Source organism: Callithrix jacchus, chromosome 4, assembly GCF_049354715.1.
Source record: "Callithrix jacchus isolate 240 chromosome 4, calJac240_pri, whole genome shotgun sequence".
Classification (NCBI taxonomy): Eukaryota; Metazoa; Chordata; class Mammalia; order Primates; family Cebidae; genus Callithrix; species Callithrix jacchus.
The window spans coordinates 134,006,805-134,029,524 of record NC_133505.1 but is presented as its reverse complement, the minus strand read 5'-3'; the positions used below and the strand labels follow the sequence as shown (position 1 = coordinate 134,029,524).

Here is a 22,720-nt window from a genome sequence, read left to right as displayed (position 1 = left end):
AGACCTTAGTATTTAAACTTGTATATTTGCAGAAAGTTAGGCACAAAATTGCACTAGAGACTTTTTTAACTAAATTAAACCAAATATCATCAGATGCCTGTGTGTACAAAGCCATAATAAACCTGGAAATATCCCTGGGGAGGCAAGAGCTCCTAGTATTTCAGAACAGGCTGATTTGATCATCATTTAGAGAGCTCTTCCATACCTTTGGGCTGCTTTCTTTTCCTATGGCTGCAGCACATTTTAATGGAAAACAAGCCCATAGGTATCTCATTTGAGGGGCCGGGGTGTTTGTGTGCTTTGTCTTCCCACAGTAAGAAATTGCATCCTTCCCCATGGGCTCTGATTTTCTCTAATGTAAAGATGTCATTGTTACTGTAGATAAAAGCAACACACTGTCAGAATCACAGAGAGCTAAGAGGTTGGAGTTTACCTAGGTCCCATTTCCATTGTATTTGAAGATAGACGTTTGATAAGTTTTCACAGATCTTTTGAGAGCACATAATATATATAATTTTGCTACACATGTTGTTCTGCCACACCCAGATGCAAACTTCTAAAGGCACTGCAGAGTACATCCTGCCACCAGCTGAGAAAGAGAAAAAGAGAAGTATGGAAGAAGGGAGATAATTCTTGCCTGTTAAAAAAATGAGTTTACTTTCCTAATAAAATAAATCTAAAATTGGCCATTGTCATCGTGTGATGTTAACAACCAGCTCTTTTGGCAAGTTTGAAAATACTGGGCTCCATTATAAAAGCTAAAAATGTCCTGGACCTGGAGTTGTTTACCCAGAGCATGAGCTGCTCTAAAGTTACAGAGCTCTGGTTGGAAGAGGTGGCTTGAAGGCCGCCTCCAAGTAACTGACGTCACAGTAGTCTCAGCTGCTGCTGTGACACTAAGCTGAGCAGCTTTTTGACTCGTAAAAGTGGTGAAGGTTTCAAAGGGACTTGTCAGTACTGCTCTGTGGAATGGTTGGACTTATTTTGCATCCTCTTTTCTTGTAAAGAATTGAGATTCACCGAGCTGAGACTTTTCTCTTTAAGACAGCTAGTCCTCCACTCTACTTTCTTCCATTGCTAGATTGACCAGTGGTCTAGCATCCATAGGATTTCTCCCCAGTGCAAACAGGTATGTTTCTTTCTGGCAAGTTTACAAGCAAGTGACTAATAATGGCAGGATACAGAGGGGCTGCTGTTGAGATGTTTCAAACTACGCATGCTGTTTAAGTGGAGAAGTGGAGCGTAATTTCAACATCTGTCTCTGCTGTTGTCTGTGTCTGGGCTTAAAAACAGTGGGCGGGGTGCATAACAGATTGTACTGACTCTTAGGAAAAATGCTGTTCAGCTGCTGTGGGTGGGTTTCCCAACTCTGGACTGACAGTACCATTCGCTGTCTGAGACTCTGTTTTTCCAACACTGCTTCTCAGTTGTTTGAAAAGCACTTTGCCCATCATTGATTTTCACTAAGTATGTTTATTTGAATGTGGTTTTTTTTTATTAGTATGAAGACTTTTAATATTTGCATTTCTATAGGAATATATAACCTCTTATAAATGAAGTCTTTAATTATATGAAAAGTGATATGTTTAGTTAAAGGAAAAAAGGACAGCAAGAAACAAGTACTCTAAACAATAATCAAAAAGAGAGAAGTAGAAATGGAGCAGCCACCCCTAAGGAACGCTGTTGAGTTTGTTTGACTATAATCCAGTTTTCAATGGGCAAGATGGAGGTTGAAAGGGTAGTGATCAAGGTGTCCTAAGAATGGAGCCCCTCTCAGAAAAGGAAATTGTGGCCATGACCAAACTGAGGCTAATTTGGGGGATGAAAATAATTTCTTGTGAGACTTGTGTGTTACTCTTAAACTTTGCTTACTGGTAGGGCCGGAAGGCTAGCAGAACTATTTGCCTCCCATCACCATACTTATGCAACCCACTCACAACTCTTTATAATTCTGGCTTTCAGCCCTTGGAAAGGGGAAGTAAGTTAAAAAGGATTATGCAATGCTGGTCTAGAGTTGGGGTGTGTAAGTAAGTAATACAGCTCACTCTGTCCTTTTACATTTGCTCGAATAAATTTTTATTCTGAATGGAATTCTAGAAGGAACAACATAAACTGGAGAGTCAAAGAGATATGGGGTAGGGGGCACAGATAGCAGAAATCCTTCCTTCTCTCCCACATAGATGCCGGTATCTGTGGGAGAAAATGAGTGACAACTAGGAACAAAAAGAACTTTTATTTTTGCCCCAGTAGAGAGCACTTAAATCAAGTTTTGAATCTGCTTTACCCCATAACTTGTCATTACAAAACATTATGTCTCTACAAAGTTGTCCCTTTAGTTTGACTGTTATGTAATATTTAAGTCAGATTTATAACAAAAGCAGTTTTACATAAGATTTGTTCAACTTTTTACTAACAATTAAACTTTCTTTCTTTAAATACTTAATTTGACATATATCCTTAAAATACTGGAAAAAGGCAAAAGACGATCATGGAGAAGATGAGTGTTCACACAGTTACACTTGCCTCTACCTCATTTTAAAATAAAGATCAAAATAATCAGGTTTTTTTCTAGATAACAACAGGAAGAGGGATAGATGAAGAAAAGAGAAGAGAAAGGGAAGGAGGGAGGAAAGACAAGAAGAGGGAGGGAGGGAACAAGGGACGGAAGGAAGAAAACGAGAAGCAAGTATGTATTAGGCATTTGCTATGATCCAGAGCAGTGTTTAGGCACTTCTCTTAAGCATTGTTCATTTAATCTCCAAAACAATTCTATGGCCCCCCACTTTATATTTAGAGGTGGAAGCAGTATGCTGGGCTGCATTATATCTAACATTATATTTATGACAAGACCAAGATTCTAATAAGGCTAAATCCTTCCACAAAAAAGTTGGCACAGATATTGCTCTATAGAAATGTTCTTGCAAATGCTTGTTTTTGATCCATAACAATTACATTTTTTGGCACTAGCAATTGCTCTGGGCCTGGAAAGGAAAATCTCCATAGATTGGCTCTTCTCCATATTAAGTGATGAGTTTGGCTCTTTGCAAATAGGTGCAGGATTCAGTCTGCTTCAGGACTGTTACCTGGGTTTAGATATAGTCCTTTTACCAGGAGCAAGACTTATTCAGAGTATTCCTGGATGATTTTCTGATAGGTTAAAAAGAGAAAGGTCTGGCATCTTTCAACAGTCATGTGGAAGCGGTTCAAAAAGAGTTAGGAATAGAAAGAAAAATTGGAGCCATTTGCTACATAATTGTAGAAAAGATTTTATGGTGATTTCTGAACATTTCCAGTGTTTAAAGACAGTTGGGTTAAAACATGGAATATCGTAGCTCCTCTTTTTCAGGTAGCTTGAAATTCATCCTCATCTTTTTTTAGCTTCTTTGGTTAAATCTGCAGTTATCTGTTATTATCTCAAACCACACCATTTTTCCTAAAAAGTTCCAGTGGCAAATACTTTCTAGTCAGCAGGATAGTTTCACCACACAGTTAATTACATATAGTTTTAAAGCTGTCTGCTAGTTTCAAGACAAACATTATCTGCATTTCCTATGAAAGATTGTTAGATGAACCTAAAAGATTAGTAGGTAATCAAGATCGATGGAAATTAGATTAGCTAAAACAAAAAACATCAAAAAAAACTATGTTCTTTACTATCTTCATTTTGTTTGCTCTTTATTAACATTTATTATGGCAAGTACTTGAGGTTACTGGCTTATAAGTGGGAAAGATAGCAGAAAGGGGTGATAGAGGGGGTGGAAAAATGAGGTTAGAAATTGAGCATGGCTAAGTAGATAAAATGAGACATGATAACACCTTTAATAGATCTGAAATTATATATTTTTCTTGAAAGAATTACAATATAGTAGAGTAGAGTTACAATATAGATCCCAAAATTATTAGGGTGATTTTAAGGTAGAACCCTGCATATATAGCTAATGTTTTTCATTCTTATTCTATTCTAATTCATTGACTGTGACTCAAAAAAACGTATATTCAAAACTGTTTACCACTCAGATATGTACGTTCAGAACAGTCTGACAAAAATAAAATTAGTCTTCGATATTTATCTTATACTTAGGATATGAAATATGCCATTATCTTTTGTGAATACAAAATTGGCACTTGCTGCTTGGGTATGTGGGCTTAATTTGGGAATGCCAGAACCCACAAAGCTACTGACTATTGGGATCTTTGTCTATAATTAGCATAAGCTGCCACAAGTAAGTCATAGCAATTTGGTAATGGCCTAGTGACTGAAGAGTTAGACATCTTGTAGGCATAATTATCTTACACAGAGATTCAAACATTTTAAACATGCTTTTCTACCTCCTAAAAAGGCACATGACTTTATTAATACAAAATTATTTTTAATCGAAGTCAAAACAAAATTTTGTAAAGCCAAAAATAGAAAACTTTCTTAAATTTCTCAAACTACTTTGGATTCAGTATGCCATTTAATCTTTTTTAACAGCTCTATGACTATTCCCATTTTAATGTAAAAATCTAAATCTCAGAAATTTTAGACTTATACCAGAGTTACATAGCTGGTATTTTAAATTGTGACTTCAAACCTTAAATATGCATACCCTGAATTCTAGAAATTTCATTATTTTAGTCACTACTTAATGTAATAGAGGATTCCCTGAAAACTGAGCTACATGTTTTCTTCAGTTCTCTGTATTCAATTTCCTAAGCACTTTATGTCAGGGGTATAGTCTATTCAAAGGAAAAGAGAGCATGGATAAATTTTAACATATATTTTACAGTATAGTTTTGATGCTTCTAGATTTTCCTTTATGAAGTGACATAATGAATTTTTAAATATAATTTAGGTTAGTTTCTCAATGGTACATCAGTCCCAAGTTGACTACCAACTTTGGGGTCTTAATAAGTAACACAGTAATGACATTTGGCACAGGCTTGATCTCTGAATGAAGAATTAAGATTGCAACCCAGCTCTGGCTCAGGAATTTAAGTCATAAGAATATATAAGCAGGTTGTATCAGAACCAAAAAAATAATTTTATTGCAGCAGAATCTGCCACAGTGTGTAGACGTGACCATACATTTGAATTGTATACTTCTCCTCTTAGATATTCATGAAAAAAAATCTATTTTTAGAATAAATGGTTAAAGGAATGATTGTCTCACATGTGCATTTAATTATCTTGTCCACTATAATTTTGCTGTCTGGTCTCAGAAAGGGAAAAAAACCTTTGGACAATACTTACTACTTTATTGACTGTGTTAGTTTCTTCTTCTTAAGTAGACTCTTGTCATCTCTTTTCTTTTGAGTCCAATTTTCCTATAGTTTGTTTATGTCAATGGCTCGACAAAATGATAAAATATATTTCCAAAAAGCACATGGATTTGGAACTCTCTCTTGTTATGTTTATATTAGGCTTTATTTTAAAGGCAAGTGAGACTGCTTCAAATAAAACAACTTCAAGCTTCCAAGAAACAGTTAAGAGGAGGCAGAGAGGAGCAGAAACACTTCTTCGCCGACACTGACACTGTTGCCATGGACCTACATAAGCAGTGGGAGAACACAGAGACTAAGTGGCATAAGGAAAAGATGGAATTACTGGACCAGTTTGACAACGAAAGAAAGGAATGGGAAAGTCAATGGAAGATTATGCAGAAGAAAATAGAAGAGGTACAAGTTAATTTGTTGTGGATGTACTCTAATGTTTAAGTGCAGGATGACTGTTTTGATTGGAAACTTTTTATTTTCCTTATTCCACCTAAGAAGTATATAGCATAATCTTACTCAATGGTATTGTAAGGATTATTTTATATCATTGCATGAAAATTAAGCATTTCAAATGTCACTCCAAAATGTTTCAACTTATTATTTTCTGGCTAGAGAGCCTTTTTATCAAAAGTGAGGTATGTATTTTGCGTGAGTTTTCAAATACCAGGGCCAGGAGTAAAATGCAAGAAAGATATACTTGGTGGGACATAGATTAGCAAAATTATAATTGGGCATTAGAACATAGATCCTTCCTAAGAAGATTTATGAGTAATATCTATTAAAGGAAATTACATTTTAGATAACTCATTATAATCAAAAGGAGTATCATATATCAAACAGAAAATGACAGTGGACATGAGATTTATTCTATCAACTTATATACATTTATTGGCACATTTATTGAAAAAGAGGTTATGAAAAATAACATATCATGAGTCTGACAGTCATTTTGTTCCCATTAACCTTCCCTCAGTCCGTTGACCCTGAAAATTTCCTTCAAGCATTTGCATTGATGTATATTTAAGCTTTTGCACCAACTGGAAGTAATTTATGCTTATCTTGCTTTCTTTTAGTAACATCCATAGTATTGACTTTATATGGTTTTGTGCGCATTACCAAAGTTGTTATTTTAAGACTTCTTGGCCTTTTTTGCAGGCAAAGTAAGTGCTTTATGTTTTCATAGTGCAGTAATTTTTCTTATTAACAGCCATGTAATTGACTGCAAATAAAATATGAATTGGCATAGTAGGAAGAAAACTGAAGTAAAGTAGCTATCAAGCCCTTCCTCTAAAATAGAGCTGAGAAGGCAGGCATGTAGTATATGATGAGGGATTAAAGAATATACTTCTTGTCCCTGTAGTTTGGAAAATGTGTCCTGCTTGCTCCTTTAACTCCTCTACCCATACTGAGATTGTATCAACAAAGAGATGCCCCGGTCAAATCAGAATCCAAAACTCCAGTTCAACAGAAACTGATCTGTAGTCATAGGTCATTGGCTTTCACATGTTTGGGAAGTTCATAACAGTCTCAGACAATTCTAGCATCCAAGCAAAATACCTAAGAGAAGCAGGATTCATCTAGCCAATTTTTAAAGCCGTGTAGTCAAAATAAACTGCTGTCTGATTAAATTGATTACTGTCCAATAAGTATTCTGACAATTCTACAGGGTTCATTTAAGGTAAATATTATTAGCCTTATCAATTAGCAGGCACGAAATATGCTTTAGACATCTAATTATACCTCATAGAGATAACATCCCTTTCCAGGGAGATAGAAGGGCTGTCATATTTTTTTCATCTTGGAGAGTAGCTGTAGTACTGCTTATGTTTTACTTCCTGTACTATACAGCTCCATAACTGTGAATTTGTTTAGATAATGTACTTACTCCTAATGCCTGTAGATGATGCTTTTCAATAAAGACTTGGATACCAGCACTGTGCTGCCCTTACTAATATATATGCCAAACATTTATAAAACATACCTTCTTACAGGCTTCAAAGCTAGGGGTAAAAAGAAACAAGAGAGGCCGGGCGCGGTGGCTCACGCCTATAATCCCAGCATTTCGGGAGGCCGAGGCGGGTGGATCACGAGGTCAAGAGATCGAGACCATCCTGGTCAACAAGGTGAAACACCGTCTCTACTAAAAATACAAAAATTAGCTGGGCATGGTGGCGCGGGACTGTAGTCCCAGCTACTCGGGAGGTTGAGGCAGGAGAATTGCTTGAACCCAGGAGGCAGAGGTTGCGGTGAGCAAGATCGCGCCATTGCACTCCAGTCTGGGTAACAAGAGCAAACTCCGTCTCAAAAAAAAAAAAAAAAAACAGAAAGAAAAAAGAGAAACGTTTCTTCACATGTCGCAGAGAATCCATAAAATTTTTTAAACTAAAATTAAGAAATCAACACTTGGACAAATAACCTCATGCCATAAGCATAACTGAATTTGTTTAACATTTATCACAAAGTTCTCTGTATTAAATCAGATGTAAATCATTAAGCCATATACTGGAGAATTGTAAATTCCCAGGTATGCACATATATCTTCAGTGATTTTAAGTGATAACATCTAATGAGAGGATACAGGCTATTAAGATGCTCATAGTTCTCTGTTCAGCCACTATCCACAATCATTGCATTTGCTGTGACAAAACCAAGATGTTCATACTTGGATTATTTGAAACTTGGAATAATCCAGATAGAAACTCTGGATAGAATTTATAGACATCTGGAATTTTTTTTCACACTTTAGTCTCCTGCCTGTATCCTTTGATAGAATAATCAAATAACCATTGACAAGGGCTGAGTACCAAGTAACTTAGATTCCCTTGAACAAAATCGTTTTCCATCAATAACACTGTTATTTGTTTATTCATACCTCACCTAAGTCCCCAAGAAAATTTAAGATGGCATAAAATTAGGTATAATATAAAATATGCAAAAACAAAAATGGAAAGATGAGCTGAAGACAGTAGGAAGGATCATATGTGAAATGTACCAGTGAGTCTTTCTAGTAACTAACAAAAATTATTAGGTGCATGTATCTTCAAATTCAAATGATAAGGCAAATTTATTTCCCAGGAATAGCATGCTTTCCCCCTGGTTTTGCAACTAAAGCAATTTTGTTTTCACCCATGACTTCTCAAAAACAGGACAGTGTCACCAACACCATCCTTAAATTTAACATGTCACTTTTTAGGGTTGCTTCTTATAATATCCCTCAAGGTCTGCCCAAATCATAATGCCCACAGAAGTTCAGTACAAATAATTTGGCAGGGACCGAACGATCGATGCATGGCTTCAGTTTGATGCTATCCTGACTTCATATAATAAATACTAATAAATTTATAAGCATTAGAAAAATAAATGCACATATATTTTTCAGGCATCAATTTCTAGTGCTTCTCTCAACTGAGTTATCAGTATATATTAAGCAGCAATAAATCTGTTATATTACTTGAATAATACATGTGGTGTAGATGTTGATTGTGGCTGTTAAATATAGAGTCATTTGCTTTGATAGTCATCTGACAGTCTCTTGCAGTTTGACAAGATTTTACGTGACTCAGGACTAAAGAGAAAGCCACTTCTTTCCTCTATTCAGAAGTGAAGTGAATGAGTGTGTTTAGCAGGTTTAACTAAGATGTCATAAAGAAGTTATTTGGGGTCTGCTTTAATATGACTAATCGATGATCAAAGCCTTGCAGTTCTATTATATCATGTAGGGTATTATCATATTTGTTTTAATCTAGATGAGAAACTTTTTAAAAATGTGTATCACCTTGACAAATTTTTTAAATCTCAGTAATATTTAGCCCTCATCAATGTAATTGACCAATCAAAGGAAACATCCTTTGACGGACAAGTGACTATTTAGGGACCAGAATAAATTGACTTACTATATGAGATTGTCAAGTATTTATTTAGACAGTTAAATATTAGGGTACAAGTAGGACCAGACATTTTAAAACTATGACTTTACTGTTAAATTCTCACTACACCCTAAAAGCAATTAGGTAGTATGGCCAGTAATTGATTCAGACCACTCTAATTTTGTGACAGTGTTTCTGTATTTATATACAGATACAGATTTATTTTATTTTTGAACGAGTTGATTGCTAGTCAGAAAGACTCTGCATCCATGTATTGCCCTGCTAAAAGTAGCCTTTATGTTTCATCAAACTTGTTCCAGCAAATCCATATTTTAGAGGCACCGGGAATTATATTTGAATAAGGCAAAGAGACCTCAAAGCAGTTTGCTTAGTATCAAGAGTATTATTAACAAAGTGAATTAGGGGAAAAGAAATTTTAATTTTGTTTTCTTACAGCTTTGCCAGGAAGTAAAGCTTCGGAGGAAAATCAATATGAATGAACGTGCTAAGATCATTGATCTTTACCATGAGAAGACCATTCCAGACAAAATAGTAGAATCTTCCCCAAATTACCCTGATGTAGGACAATGTGAATTTACAAGGATGAATCTCAAAGATGGTCTGAGAAATGAAAATAAAACAGAACAGAGCTTAGTCAGTGGAGGAAATCAAATGTGTAAGGAACAAAAAGCAACAAAAAAATCAAAAGTAGGGTTTTTGGATCCTCTGGCTACAGACACCCAAAAAGAATGTGAGGCCTGGCCTGACCTGAGTACTTCTGAGGAAGAGAACAAGAGCTGTTCTGGCGCCCTCAATACAGTAAGTAAGACGTGATTGGCCTAGCACTGTTTCTAAAGAAATATTTACATTTCAAAGTGGTAACGAGCTGTTGCTTATATGTGTAAAGGCTCTTGAAGAACTTGTGAAGGTTAGTGAAGAACTGTGCAGCTTTCAAGAGGAAATTCAAAAGCGGTCTAACCATAGAAGGTAGGCAGATACATCTGATTATTTTAGATTGGTAAATCAAAAAGAATATTGTTTTTAATGAATCCAAACTGCTTCCTCCTTACATGTAAGAACTATTGAGTTATTAAAATGCATTATCTAGGGTGGGAGATAGAAACTTTAATTTTTTGTTTGTTTGTTTGTTTTTGAAATAGAATCTCGCTCTGTTTCCCAGGCTGGAGTGCATGTTTTTGAAATAGAATCTCGCTCTGTTTCCCAGGCTGGAGTGCAGTGGTGTGATCTCAGCTCGCTCTGAACCCACTGCCTTAGCAGTTCAAGCAATTCTTCTGCCTTAGCCTCCCAAGTAGCTGGGACTACAGGCACAAGCCGCTATGCCCAGCTATATATTTTTTTGTGTATTTTTAACAGAGACAGTATTTCACCACGTTGGCCAGCCTGGCCTCGAACTACTGACCTCAAATAATCTCCCTGCCTCAGCCTCCCAAAGTGCTGGGATTACAGGTGTGAGCCACAGCACAAGGCCAGAAACTATAATTGTATATTTCTCTGTTCACTAATTTTTGAAGCAAATCTTCCAATTATCTTTGTAATCTGACTGTTAGTAACTCTTTACTCTTTTTGGTGTTTAATTAAGGTAGACCCTCCATAAAAAAATTAGTAAGTGGGCCAGGCACAGTGGCTCACACCTGTAATCCCAGCATTTTGGGAGGCCGAGGCAGACAGATCACCTGAGGTCAGGAGTTCGAGATCAGCCTGACCAACATGGAGAAACACAATCTCTACTAAAAATAAAAAAATTTAGCCTGGTGTGATGGCACATGCTTGTAATCCCAGCTACTCAGGAGGCTGAGCAGGAGAATCACTTGAACCCGAGAGGCAGAGGTTGCAGTGAGCCAACATTGCACCATTGCACTCCAGCTTAGGCAATACAAGCAAAACTTGGTCTCAAAAAAGAAAATTAGTAAGTAACCTCTAAGATAGTTCTTTCGCATTCTTAGCATTTGAGCAATGAGAGTGTGCAACTGAGCTAATTCAGTTAAATGTATCATTAAACGATGTCAGATTTAACAGTGTGGCATTTTGATTATATAATCATGTTCTGAAATGTTTAATGCTTAAGATTACTTTATTTCACTTCAATTAGTATTTCTATATTGGAGGCCTACATAATTTTCATTTTCAACATATTGTAAATATGTACATGCCACACAAAAAAATGCTGTTTCTGTTTGGAAATGGTATATACTTATAACAGTAAGTTTTAGCCAAATTAACAGATGCATTTGAATTCTCTACAAGTTAAGTTATTCTAGGATCAACATTTATCTCTCCTTATGGGTCAGTATGCTTCATTCAGAAAGCTACACAAATGCACTCCCTTTTCATTAGTTGTTAGGAAGCTCAGAATTTTTGTGCTGACTTGCAATATATTTTCTTAGCCAAACATGTTTTAAACATAACTTTGTCCTCTATTTGCCCATTTCGTTTTGCTTCTATTCTCTGTTAATAGGTATTTACCCACATTTTCTTGTAAGTTATCTTATTTTTTTTATAATTTGAAGAGGTATAAATACGATTTACCTGTATCAGTGTGATTAAGATTGAATTGTGATATTTAGATTTTTATTTATTGTAACTTAGAAAATTTACCTGCCAATTTTCTTCTACAAATCACACATAATAAAAAGTTCTTATTGTCACCACATGGCCTTTAGAACAAGGTTTAAGATATTTAATTTGTAATTCAAAGACATTACAATTTGACATGACCTAATGTTTCTCTCTTGTTTTTCATTATCCTCTCCACTCTGCTTTATAATTCATCCATATCAAAGTACTCATTTTCCTTTGAATAGCCATAGTTTTTAACCACAGCTCACTTTGCCTGTATACCTTTTACTCAAATTATCCAAAAATTTTTTTCCTTTTTTTTTCAAGGCCAAATAACATCTTCCATTGGGAATTACTCATACCTCATTGCACTTTTATTTAGATTTCTATCTTACTATTTTAAATGTTATTTCAAATCCAAGGAGAAGAACTTGAGCTCACATTACGTAATGAATAAGAATTCAGCAGGCAGAGAGGAAGTAAGGGAATGGCCAGATAAAAGCTACAAAAAGGGAAATGCCAGTAGCAGAAACCCAGGAGACTCCATAGTTTAATCTGAGGGTAGGTGAAGTTTCAGCTAATAGCGAAAATGAGAGATGAGTTTGGAAAGAGTTTGAGTCAGAGTATGTAGAACATTGAATATAACACTGAGAGGTAGACTTCATTCTACCATAAAAGGACTTGAAGTTTTTGACTGTGAGGTTTATGTAAAAATGATTCATGAGGGAGTTGTGACTCCTTTTCCTATAGCAGAAACTCATTGCTTGAGCCATGGTTTCTTTTGAGAGCATATTCTAAATAAAGTTATAACTAATACACCATGTTTTATCATTGTTTAGGATGAAGTCAGATTCTTTTCTACAGGAAATGCCAAATGTAACTAATATACCTCATGGGGACCCCATGATCAACAATGACCAGTGCATTCTTCCAATCAGTTTAGAAAAAGAAAAACAGAAAAATAGAATGAATCGGAACTGTACCAATGTGCTCCAGAGCAATTCTATGAAAAAATGTGGAACTGATACAATCGATTTGAAAAGAAATGAAACTCCGCCAGTTCCTCCTCCAAGAAGTACCTCTCGAAATTTTCCCAGCTCGGATTCTCAACAAGCCTATGAAAGATGGAAGGAAAGGTTAGACCACAACAGCTGGGTGCCCCATGAGGGTCAAAGTGAAAGGAATTACAACCCTCACTTCCCTTTGAGACAGCATGAGATGTCTATGTTGTATCCAAATGAAGGGAAAACTTTGAAAGATGGTATCATCTTTTCCTCTTTGGTACCAGAAGTCAAAATAGATAGCAAGCCTCCAAGTAATGAAGATGTTGGGCTTAGCATGTGGTCATGTGACATTGGGATAGGTGCAAAAAGGAGCCCCTCTACTTTGTGGTTTCAGAAAACCTGCTCTATCCCCAATATTCCAAAATATGAAATGGTGATCCCAGATTGCCCTGCTAAATCTCATCCCGATCTTCATGTAAGTAATGACTGTAGCTCTTCAGTGGCAGAGAGCAGTAACCCACTTAGAAATTTCAGTTGTGGCTTTGAAAGGGCTATAAGGAATGAAAAGCTGGCAGCAAAGACTGATGAATTTAACAGGACTGTATTTAGAACGGATAGAAATTGTCAGGCAATACAGCAAAATCAAAGCTGCTCCAAATCATCGGAGGATCCCAAGCCTTGTGATACCTCATCTACTCACACAGATAGCATATCAGAAAGTAACAAGGTGTCTGGTATTTGGAAAACCAGTGCCCACATGCCTGTGCCCATGGAAAATGTGCCTGATAATCCCACCAAGAAATACACAACAGACCTAGTCAGACAAATGCAGGGACACCTAAGTCCTCGCAGTTATCGTAATATGCTCCACGAGCATGACTGGAGACCAAGTAATTTGTCTGGCCGCCCGAGGTCAGCTGATCCCAGGTCAAATTATGGTGTTGTGGAAAAGCTGCTGAAAACTTACGAAACAGCAACAGAGTCAACATTGGAAACTTCTAAGTGCTTCCGGGATAATGGGACCAAATGTAATTCTGATGTCAGTGGTGGTGCCACATTAAGTCAGCATTTAGAAATGCTCCAAATGGAACAAGAGTTTCAGCAAAAGACAGCTGTGTGGGGGAGACAGGAAGTGAAGCAAGGAATAGATCGGAAAAAGATAACAGAGGTGAGAAAGCAAATCACGCATTTTGGTAGCATCCGTATTAGAAATGGCTCTGAATTCAGTTTATAAATCCCATTCATATAAACAGAATGAGGGCACAAGTTTTGGACACTTCTTAGTCTCTTGACCCTGTTTGTAAATAAATATAACTCAACATGAACCTTGAAGGTGTTTTCAAGACTGAGGATAGTACATTATAACTTTTTTAAGATTCTGGGACGGGCAGAGTGGCTCACACCTGTAATCCCAGAACTTTGGGAGGCCAAGGCGGGTGGATCACGAGGTCTCCGGAGACTGAGACCATCCTGGCTAACATGTTGAAATCCCGTCTCTACTAAAAATACAAAAATTAGCTGGGCGTGGTGGCTCATGCCTGTAATCCCAGCTACTCAGGAGGCTGAGGCAGGAGAATCACTTGAATCCCAGGGAGTCAGAGGTTGCAGTCAGCCGAGACTGCGCCACTGCACTCCAACCTGGCGACAGAGCCTCAGAAAAAAAAAAAAAAAAAAAAAAAAAATCCTGAAATAGGAAACAATAAATACAATAAGTGGATTTAGTAAGCTCAAGAAGATCAAATGTTTTTCTTTCTTGAAAAAAATATTCAGAATGGATGTTTCTTGATTTATAGAATTTCATTCTTTATGAAGGTTAAGTGCATGGAAAATATTTTTAAAATCATTTTCACTTTTCAGTTATTAACTATGATTAGTTCGGTCATTCTCAGCATTTGACTTACGTTCTTTCTAATAGGATTAGTCACATTAATATGAATATGAGAAATACACATCATTTAAAACAGTGCCTAACAGAGTCCTCTTATCTGTGGAACTAAAACACAGTATATATAAATAAGGTTATTTTTATTTGTATGTATTCTTAGCATAGAAATGGACCAAAAAAAAAAAACCCACTCAAATGGGCATTTAAGTAAACTGTTATGTTTTTTGTTCCTGTCGATTTATGAAAGAATATAATCTTCCTTAGTTATTATAGGAGAAAAAGAGGTCAAAGATATTGGTATTTACAAAGAAGAGTTATAACAGTTCTCTTTTATTCATATGATTTTTAGGAACATAACAAAAAGTTATGAGGTGACATATTGTTATTAATCAATGCTTCAAAACTCCTAGTTTCATAGAATGCAGTGGGTATGCAGCATGATTTTAAACTATTATGCAAGTTGCTTCCTTCTGGTGTAAATAGTTATTATGTGGATTTGAAAGCCTGCAAAAATATCAGCTTTCATCCATCTTAGGAGAAATCTTGCCTATTTCCATAAGGTGCAAAGAGTATCCTGCTTTTGTATTTCTCTGCTTTTTAGTTGAGCCCATCAATATCTGCAACATCCTGTAGCTAAAGATAGGAGACAGAAATATCTGTGCAATAACCAACCAAAATTATCATTAACTAGCAAGAAATAATACTAAGTGATTTCCCTTTTTGCATTCATTGAGAGTTTGGTGAGGAGGTCCTCTACTATAGATCTTCAGGAGAAGTTTTTGTTTTTTGCTTTTTCCCCTTGTGAACAAATCTAAAAAATAGGTCTCAAAAAAGAAAAAGAAACTGCAGGTTACTGTCAGGCCATGGCTAAAACAGAAATAGGAGGCCATCCTCACTGCCTAGCTCAGATGAAAGAGCACAGCCTTCTTCGGGTCTAAGAAGCGTCAGTAAGAACACAGTGTATAAAGTGTGTTATGGAAGCTTTGTACTTGTTTCAATTTTAAGAACCAAGGAATGCTTTTCTTCCATTAAAATAAAAGGAAAGAAGAAAGGAAATTTTAAAAAGAGAAAAAAAGTGAAGGAAACGGTTTTCTGTCATCAGAACATGTCCAAGATACAGCAACTCTGTATTAGTATTAGAATGAAGATGTATTTAAAAGTATTTAATGATAATTTTAAGGTTTTGATAGATAATGCCAGTGATAGTGAAAAAAAAAAAAGCACTGATTATTTGGTTTGTGTGCCTTTAGCTTATTACCTCTAAAAGTGTCAAGAACTTGACATAAATGAACAGTTTCTTTTATAATTTATCTTTTTATTTTTAAATAACACTATAACATCCTAATAGCCCACTAAGAAACATCTGTATTTCCATGATATTCAATTTATTTAACTTGAACTTTTAAATCCTGAGCTTATTAGTTCTACAAAGAGATTAACTGTATCAAAATTTGTCAGTGTGAAGAAAGGTACAAGACTATCAAGTGCTATATTCCATATTAAAATTGAATTGCCTTAAAACATTCAAAACCACAAATATTAGGCAAGTATCTTCTTTAGTTTTCAATGCTTTTTCTTTCTTGTAAATTTACTAACATTTATCTTATAGTTGAGACCCATCATATATTAAGCCCACTGTTGGTGCCCAGAGAGTGAGAGGAATGTCTTTACTTGTGTCCTAGGAATCCATGTCAGTGAATGCCACAAATGGAAAAGGATTTTCCCGACCTGCTAGACCAGCAAATCGCCGTCTCCCCTCCAGGTGGGCATCCAGATCTCCATCTGCACCCCCTGCCGTGCGGAGAACTACCCGCAACTATACCATTTCTCTGCGATCCGAAGCATCGATGGTTTAAGTCTTTGGCCTGGATTGCTATGTTACAGAGGTTCTAGTCCCACTTGTCAAATAGAGCATTCTGAGTGTTTATAGGCAGTCCTGTTCTCTTCCGACAAGCAATTCAAATCCTAACTTTCCATCAGTCTTCAGTGTTTTTAATCTAAGGAATAATTATCTTCCTGTATTTTGATTTCTTAGATCAGAATTTTTTTATGCCATTCTCATTAATTTTCCAATATGATATAAGTTGAAACACTGTATAATATTGTATATTCTTTCTTGCAAGTGGCAGAAAGCGAGGTTATGTGCATGGCCCTGTGTTTGTAGGTGCATGTGTTGAAATAGGAAGTATCCTAGTATGTATTTAGATATGAAAAACTTATGTGCTACTGTTGACTTTGAAATTATAACATGTATACCTATATATTCTTTGTGTTTATTTCAAAGTTTTGAAAATATACAATACTGTTTATATTTTGTATACCTTTTAATAGGTATGCACTTAAGGCATTTGCAGTACGGATATTAATTAACCACTTCCTTGGCCCCCAGCTACATTGAAAAAGAAGAATTATGCACACATCTAACATTGGTAGATTTCTAAAGATAACTCATAAATAATTTCTTAACCCATTTAAGGATAAAATAATACCACTGATTTCCTTGTTTATTCTTTTTAAATAAAAATGTCACAAGTTTAATAGATCAGCTGTCTAAAGCAAGCATAAAATGTTCATAAATGTTTTATGTATTATTTGGTAGTCTAGTATGTCTTTAACTGCATATTTAATCCTCAGAGCCAGTATTATGAGACTGCATTATAAATGACATGACTAAATAATGAATTTATCAGCCTCAGTAACAAACATTTCCTAAATAGAATGCAAAAAGAAATTAAATGATGTCGAATTTTAGTTGTTCTTAAAATTGTGGTAAGCTTTTAGTTTAGCTGCTTTACATGGAATTATACATACTTAGAGGTAAGTCATTTATTATTTTTTTCTTTTTCTAACCTTTTTCTTAAAATTAATAGATAACAAACTAATTTACTATTTTGCTAACAAGGAAGATCAGGAATAATATTTCATTGAGAGCTGAATTATACTTCTTATAGTGTGCTACAAAAACAAAAGGTTTAAACTAAACCTTGACACCCACAGTAGCATCAGGAATAGAAATGCATATTTTGGCTATAATTTGCATACAATGAACACATAAAATCTATATTGAAACTGACAGAAATATGAATGTTAAGGGGCTTGGAATTCTAAATGGAAGATTTTAGAAGGAAATTTGCTCTCTATTGTCTCTATATAAAACCAATTATGTTATGTTATTAGCTATTAATTCTACTTAAGCTTTTCTTTTACTAAGAAAATTCTTATGCCAAACATATTACAAGAGTCATCTCCTTATGATGTATTCGAAGCATTTAGAGAAATTTACTTCATTTTACACCATGACCTGAGATAAAGAAAATAATTTTCAAGTTGTAGACTTCCTTGAAAGGCTTAAGATGGTAGCATGGTGATGTTTAGATTCATACTTTACAGTTTCAGGAGTTAAGTGCAATTAAACTTATAGAATGATTTGGATCAGATGATAACTAAGGTCTATAAATCTACTCTTTTAATTCTTATTTCCTTCAGGAAGATCCTTTTCCATAGGAAGCTATCAAAGAAAACGGTCACCAAGTAATATCACTCTCATAATATGCTTTCCAGCTAGAGGGGAGGAAACACCAGAAAAGTAGAACCTTGGGTCATAAAATGATGGACCTGTTAGGAAAATGCTGTTGAGTGACAATGAAGAGCCTGCCCAAGGACTGTGCAACTGATATGTTCCTCCATCACGGTATCCCAAGTAGGCTGGTATGATCTGTGCTTCCTTCAAATATTGAGGATCTCCTTTAAAAAATGAAATTTCTGATCTCACCCTGTAATCACTAAAGCAAAATTTCCATGGGTAGGGACTGGGACTCTCTGGAGCCTTTAATAAAACAAAAAAGCAAAATATTGATGATCAGGTAGATTTGAAAACAGTGACATTGATTGATCTCTGAATGGATGGATACCCTGGGGTGGTCACTTTTTTATTCCTAGGACTTGCCTTTGTTATCTGTAAATTAGAATGGCTACACTTTCAGGCTTTACAATTTTAAGCCAGTTTTTTCTATTAACAGTTCAATGAACCAATGGGACACATTTTAACACCTTTTTATGTTGACAAATTAGAGTTGAGAAAAATAAACTAGCATCTAGCCCAACCCCTTAACTGTAAAATTGAAAATTTAAGATTATTTGAATGTTCTGTTTTCTCTTTTTAAATATTTTATAATTCTTAAATGGAAAAGCCTATTAGGTAAATGGAAATAATCCTTGAAAATATTTTTTGATGTTTTGTGATTTTTTACTGGTAAATTTCTACTTTAGGTGGGCATTTTCTTCCCAACAATATACTCTTTATTATGCTATCATTGCTAGATTTAAAGGGACTTGTAAGCATTTCTGGAAATATTTGATTTAAAAACATATATTAATAGATGTTTTCCCTAGCAGACTTTTGGAGCAAAAATATTATTATAGTTCAGCAAAGGATTACTGATATAATGAGCTGATCTCAAAAAGGAATAAGAATGAGGCAGAGAAGAGTACTTGAGTTTCTGTGTGAGTGTGTGTGTGTGTGTGTGTGTGTGTGATATAAGTTCTCCATATTGCCTTATGTCCCAAAGCCAAATATAAAAATATAAATGATGCTTTGTATAATTCATTTTATCAAAAATTACCCATAACTTTCATTTGTTTTTATATAGACAATGAAGATGATCATATTTCATTTTGCAGATGTGGCCATAAAATATTATTTACTACTAACTACATAGGTGATTTTACCAGGTTTAGTTATCCTGAGAAAACATCTGGACTTAAAAGAGTTTCTGCTTCCCTACAAAGATCTTTAAAATTATTTTTAGACAAATTTATGATAAACAACTGCTTGATATTGAAATCTCCTTCAGCTGTTAGCAGCCATCATATAAAGTAGGCATAAAAAACAACTGTGTGTGGCATTTGTATACATTGAGAACATTTTTCTTTCCCTCCTTTTCTTCAGTGAACTCCAGAAAGTTGAGTATCTTATGAAATCTAAATTCAGATATGTACACTGTTCACTCTGGCCTCTTCCAAAATATCTCTAGATAGTAGAATTGAAGCCAAACCTTCCTGACTTCCTGCTCCTGGCCACACTAAACTCTGTATGGCTTCTCATACACTGACATCCTCTCTGTACCCATTTAACTGCTAATTGAGTCTGATAAAAGTCTTCTTTGAAAAAAGTTTTCACTTTTAAGATTTGCATTTACATCATAAAATTAAATCACTTTCAGGAAAATCACATTTTTATTATAGTACTATTTGCTTTAAATTCTGCATGTTTTTCCTAAGTAGCAAATACATATTATCAGAACTTACAACTATGACTTGTTCATCTTACCCTGAAAATATGTTCCTACAAAAAAAAATGTGCTTTGCACATCAAAAACAAAAATTGGGGATGAGGGGTTCTACAGACAAGTACCAAAGATGATTTCTCATCATGTTTACTGTATGCATATTCATCATAGAAAATAATTTTTTGTTTTAGTGGGAATAAAATCATGATACTTAAAATCTGTACACATTTAAATGATCGTATTAATCCAATAGATTAAATTAAAAATTCCTAGGAAAAATTCTGTTTATATGAAGCTATGGAGAAATCTAGAAATTAGGGAAGGGTCTAGATTTTGAAAGACCTAGGAACTCAGAACAAGTTCATTTAGAGGTGGGAAACCAGAGATTCAAAGAGGTCTGCATGGCTGCCAAGGTTACAGGGACAAAATCTAAGCCTGGACTCACTCATGTTCTGCTCTCCTGTATAAACGTCCTGTGTGCATCTGTGACTTTATTGTTTGCAAAGCACATTCATATTCCTGACTTTTATGCTTCTTACAATAAATTTCAAGGCAGGCATAGTGATTTCTAAGTAGGAAGGAAAAGTTAAGTAGTTAAGATAATAATTTGTATAAATATTTTCCAAGATGAGAGTTAAATAGATGACTCTTCAGACTCCTAGCTCAGGCTCTTTTCCCAGCCTTCTTCTCCCAAGGAAGAGAAAAGAAAAAAAAAAGGTTGAACAGCTCTTTTTCATTTCTGTCTTGTTGCATTTTATACATGACACTGAAATTATTTATCCTTGCTCTCATTGAGAGTTTCTGTTCATTCTTTCAGTGATCATCAAAAGTCATCACCCTGACTTAAATGGTGTTATCAAATTCAAGAAGTTGTGAACAAAATATTTCCACTTTTAATGCCTTTACCCTGATTGCATATAAATTTTGTATGTAGGACATGAGGTTGAAGTAAACCCAACAAATAGCCAAGCAGTCTTCATCTATAGCATCAACTGAATCCTGACTTCAGTCTTCAAAAAAATGGGAGAATAGTTTCACACTTTGTAAGTTTTATATACTCCAGAATAAATAAGAGCAGTTTGCTTGAAATATTGGTTCATTTGTGCTGCTATAACAAAACACCAAGACTGGGTGATTTATAAAGAATAGACATTTATTTCTCTACAGTTCTGCAGGCTGGGAAGTCCAAGATATATCTGCAAGCAGGTTCAGTATCTGGTGAGGGCTGCTGTGTGGTTTCAAGGTGGTCCTCATTGCTGTGTCTTCACATGGCAGAAGGGGCCAACACTATTCCCACATGGAGAAACAGCAGAATAGCAAGAAGCAGCTGAATGCTGTGTGAAGCTTCTTTTATAAGGGCCTTAAATCCTGTTCATGAGGGAGGAGCTTTTATAATCTAATCACCTCCTAAAGGCCCTACCTCTTAATATTGGAGATTAACTTTCAACATGAATTTTGGAGGGACATATTCAAACCATAGCAAGCATACAGTAATTTCCAATATATATCTCACTCGAAATTACAGTCACATGCTACACAAAACCAGTTCAATGCACATATGTGATGATAAGATTATAATACAATATTTTTGCTATGCCTTTTCTATGTTTACATATACAGATACCTAACATTGTGTTATAATTGCCTTCAGTATTCAGTACAGTAACATGCTGTACAGGTTTGTAGCCTAGGAGCAACAGACTATACCATCAACCCCAGGTGTGTAGTGGGCTACACCATCTAGGTTTGTGGAAGTACACTCCGTGATGTTTGCTCAATGATGAAATTGCCTGAGGGCACTTTTCTCAGAACATGTCCCTGTTGTTAAGCCATGTGACTGTAATTGTGCTCTGCTGCCAGTTTCTTTTTGAAGCTTTATTTTTCAATTACTTACTCATGGCAATTTTATAAGAATCATTAAACAAATTTAATCCAGCTATTTGGGATCTGCAGATTTTTTCTTACATAATGCTGATTAATCTCAAAATCGAATTGTCTAACCTGAACTATATATTTGTTTATTTCAATGTTCTTAAAAGTTTCTGTTTAAAGTTAACCCAGTAAAGAGTTTTTGTGAGTTAATGATAACTGTCGTAAATATCTCATTTGTAATGAAAGCCGGAGAAGCACCCACAATATTCTTTAGAGGCAGTTACATATAGGAGTAATAGGGGGCAGAAGTCCCCATCTATGAAAAATCAGGAGGTAAATTATTGGGAATAAAGATTCTTCCTAGGAAAGCTGAGGTAAGGAGAGAGAAATTGAGACCTGCCATGCCACCTAATTAAAGATGGTGGCCATGTAGCCCACAAAGCCAGATCTAAATGAATTTATGAGGTATCCTACTTAACAAAAGCAAGCACTAGACTTCCCAGGCAGATCCAGGGGCTGGGAAAAGCACTACATCAAGGACTCCAGGGTGGACAGTGCTAGAGGTCAGACAGGCAGTCCATCCTCAAGGAGAGACCTCTTGCTAAAACAGCAGAGAACTGACCTTGGGCCAGGGTAGAAATAAAGTATCCAGGGGAAAAAAAAAAACTGGCAAATGCAATCAAGATCCTGGTCCTGGGGACCAGCATGTAGGAAAGATACAGCCTGAAGTAGGATGCAGGTCCACTGGAAAGAGGAATTGAGAGGTCTTTACCAGCACGTCACATCTTTACTAAAATTGGGACCTAAAAAGACTACAGTGGCAAATGAGGACCCATTTGTAGGCAATTAGGAGAGTAACCACCACTAAGCTGAAATAAATGGAGGCTCAAGGCAGCTTGAGCCCTCATCCGGGACATTTTCAGAAAAAAATCATAGGAAACCACCAGGAGGCTTTTTTTCTGTGAGAGACTG

General features: G+C 35.6%; 2 protein-coding genes across 4 annotated transcripts in view; both read left to right on the top strand.

Moving 5' to 3' along the window:
• MTCL3 (MTCL family member 3) overlaps window positions 1-5,650 on the top strand; it is a 66,133-nt gene extending 60,483 nt beyond the window's left edge. The window contains exon 8 of the mRNA XM_035296650.3: window positions 5,404-5,650. The gene's annotated coding sequence lies outside the window, so the exon portion shown is untranslated. The remainder of the gene's footprint in view (window positions 1-5,403) is intronic.
• Window positions 916-21,964, top strand: KIAA0408 (KIAA0408 ortholog). 3 transcript variants are annotated; one of them, XM_035296651.3, is made up of 6 exons: window positions 916-1,129; window positions 5,404-5,658; window positions 9,579-9,941; window positions 10,030-10,109; window positions 12,539-13,871; window positions 16,271-16,584. In XM_035296651.3, the coding sequence occupies exons 2-6, from the start codon at window positions 5,524-5,526 to the stop codon at window positions 16,442-16,444; spliced, it is 2,085 nt and encodes a 694-aa protein (XP_035152542.3). In that variant the 5' UTR covers window positions 916-1,129; window positions 5,404-5,523; the 3' UTR covers window positions 16,445-16,584. The 3 variants fall into 3 exon arrangements, with proteins under 3 accessions (XP_035152542.3, XP_054110392.2, XP_054110393.2); XM_054254417.2 differs by lacking the exon at window positions 916-1,129 and adding an exon at window positions 18,075-21,964 and having other exon boundaries at window positions 5,431-5,658; window positions 16,271-16,350; XM_054254418.2 differs by lacking the exon at window positions 916-1,129 and adding an exon at window positions 6,330-6,416 and having other exon boundaries at window positions 5,460-5,658; window positions 16,271-16,849.
• Window positions 21,965-22,720: the final 756 nt, after the last annotated feature.

What these genes read in the sequence shown, in the direction of transcription:
- KIAA0408 (XM_035296651.3), top strand. Translation starts at nt 5,524, where the DNA reads ATGGACCTACATAAGCAGTGGGAGAACACAGAGACTAAGTGGCATAAG. An exon ending in GTTCTGGCGCCCTCAATACA is followed by an intron (nt 9,942 to 10,029) that starts GTAAGTAAGACG and finishes ATATGTGTAAAG; the next exon opens with GCTCTTGAAGAACTTGTGAA. An exon ending in AAGCGGTCTAACCATAGAAG is followed by an intron (nt 10,110 to 12,538) that starts GTAGGCAGATAC and finishes ATCATTGTTTAG; the next exon opens with GATGAAGTCAGATTCTTTTC.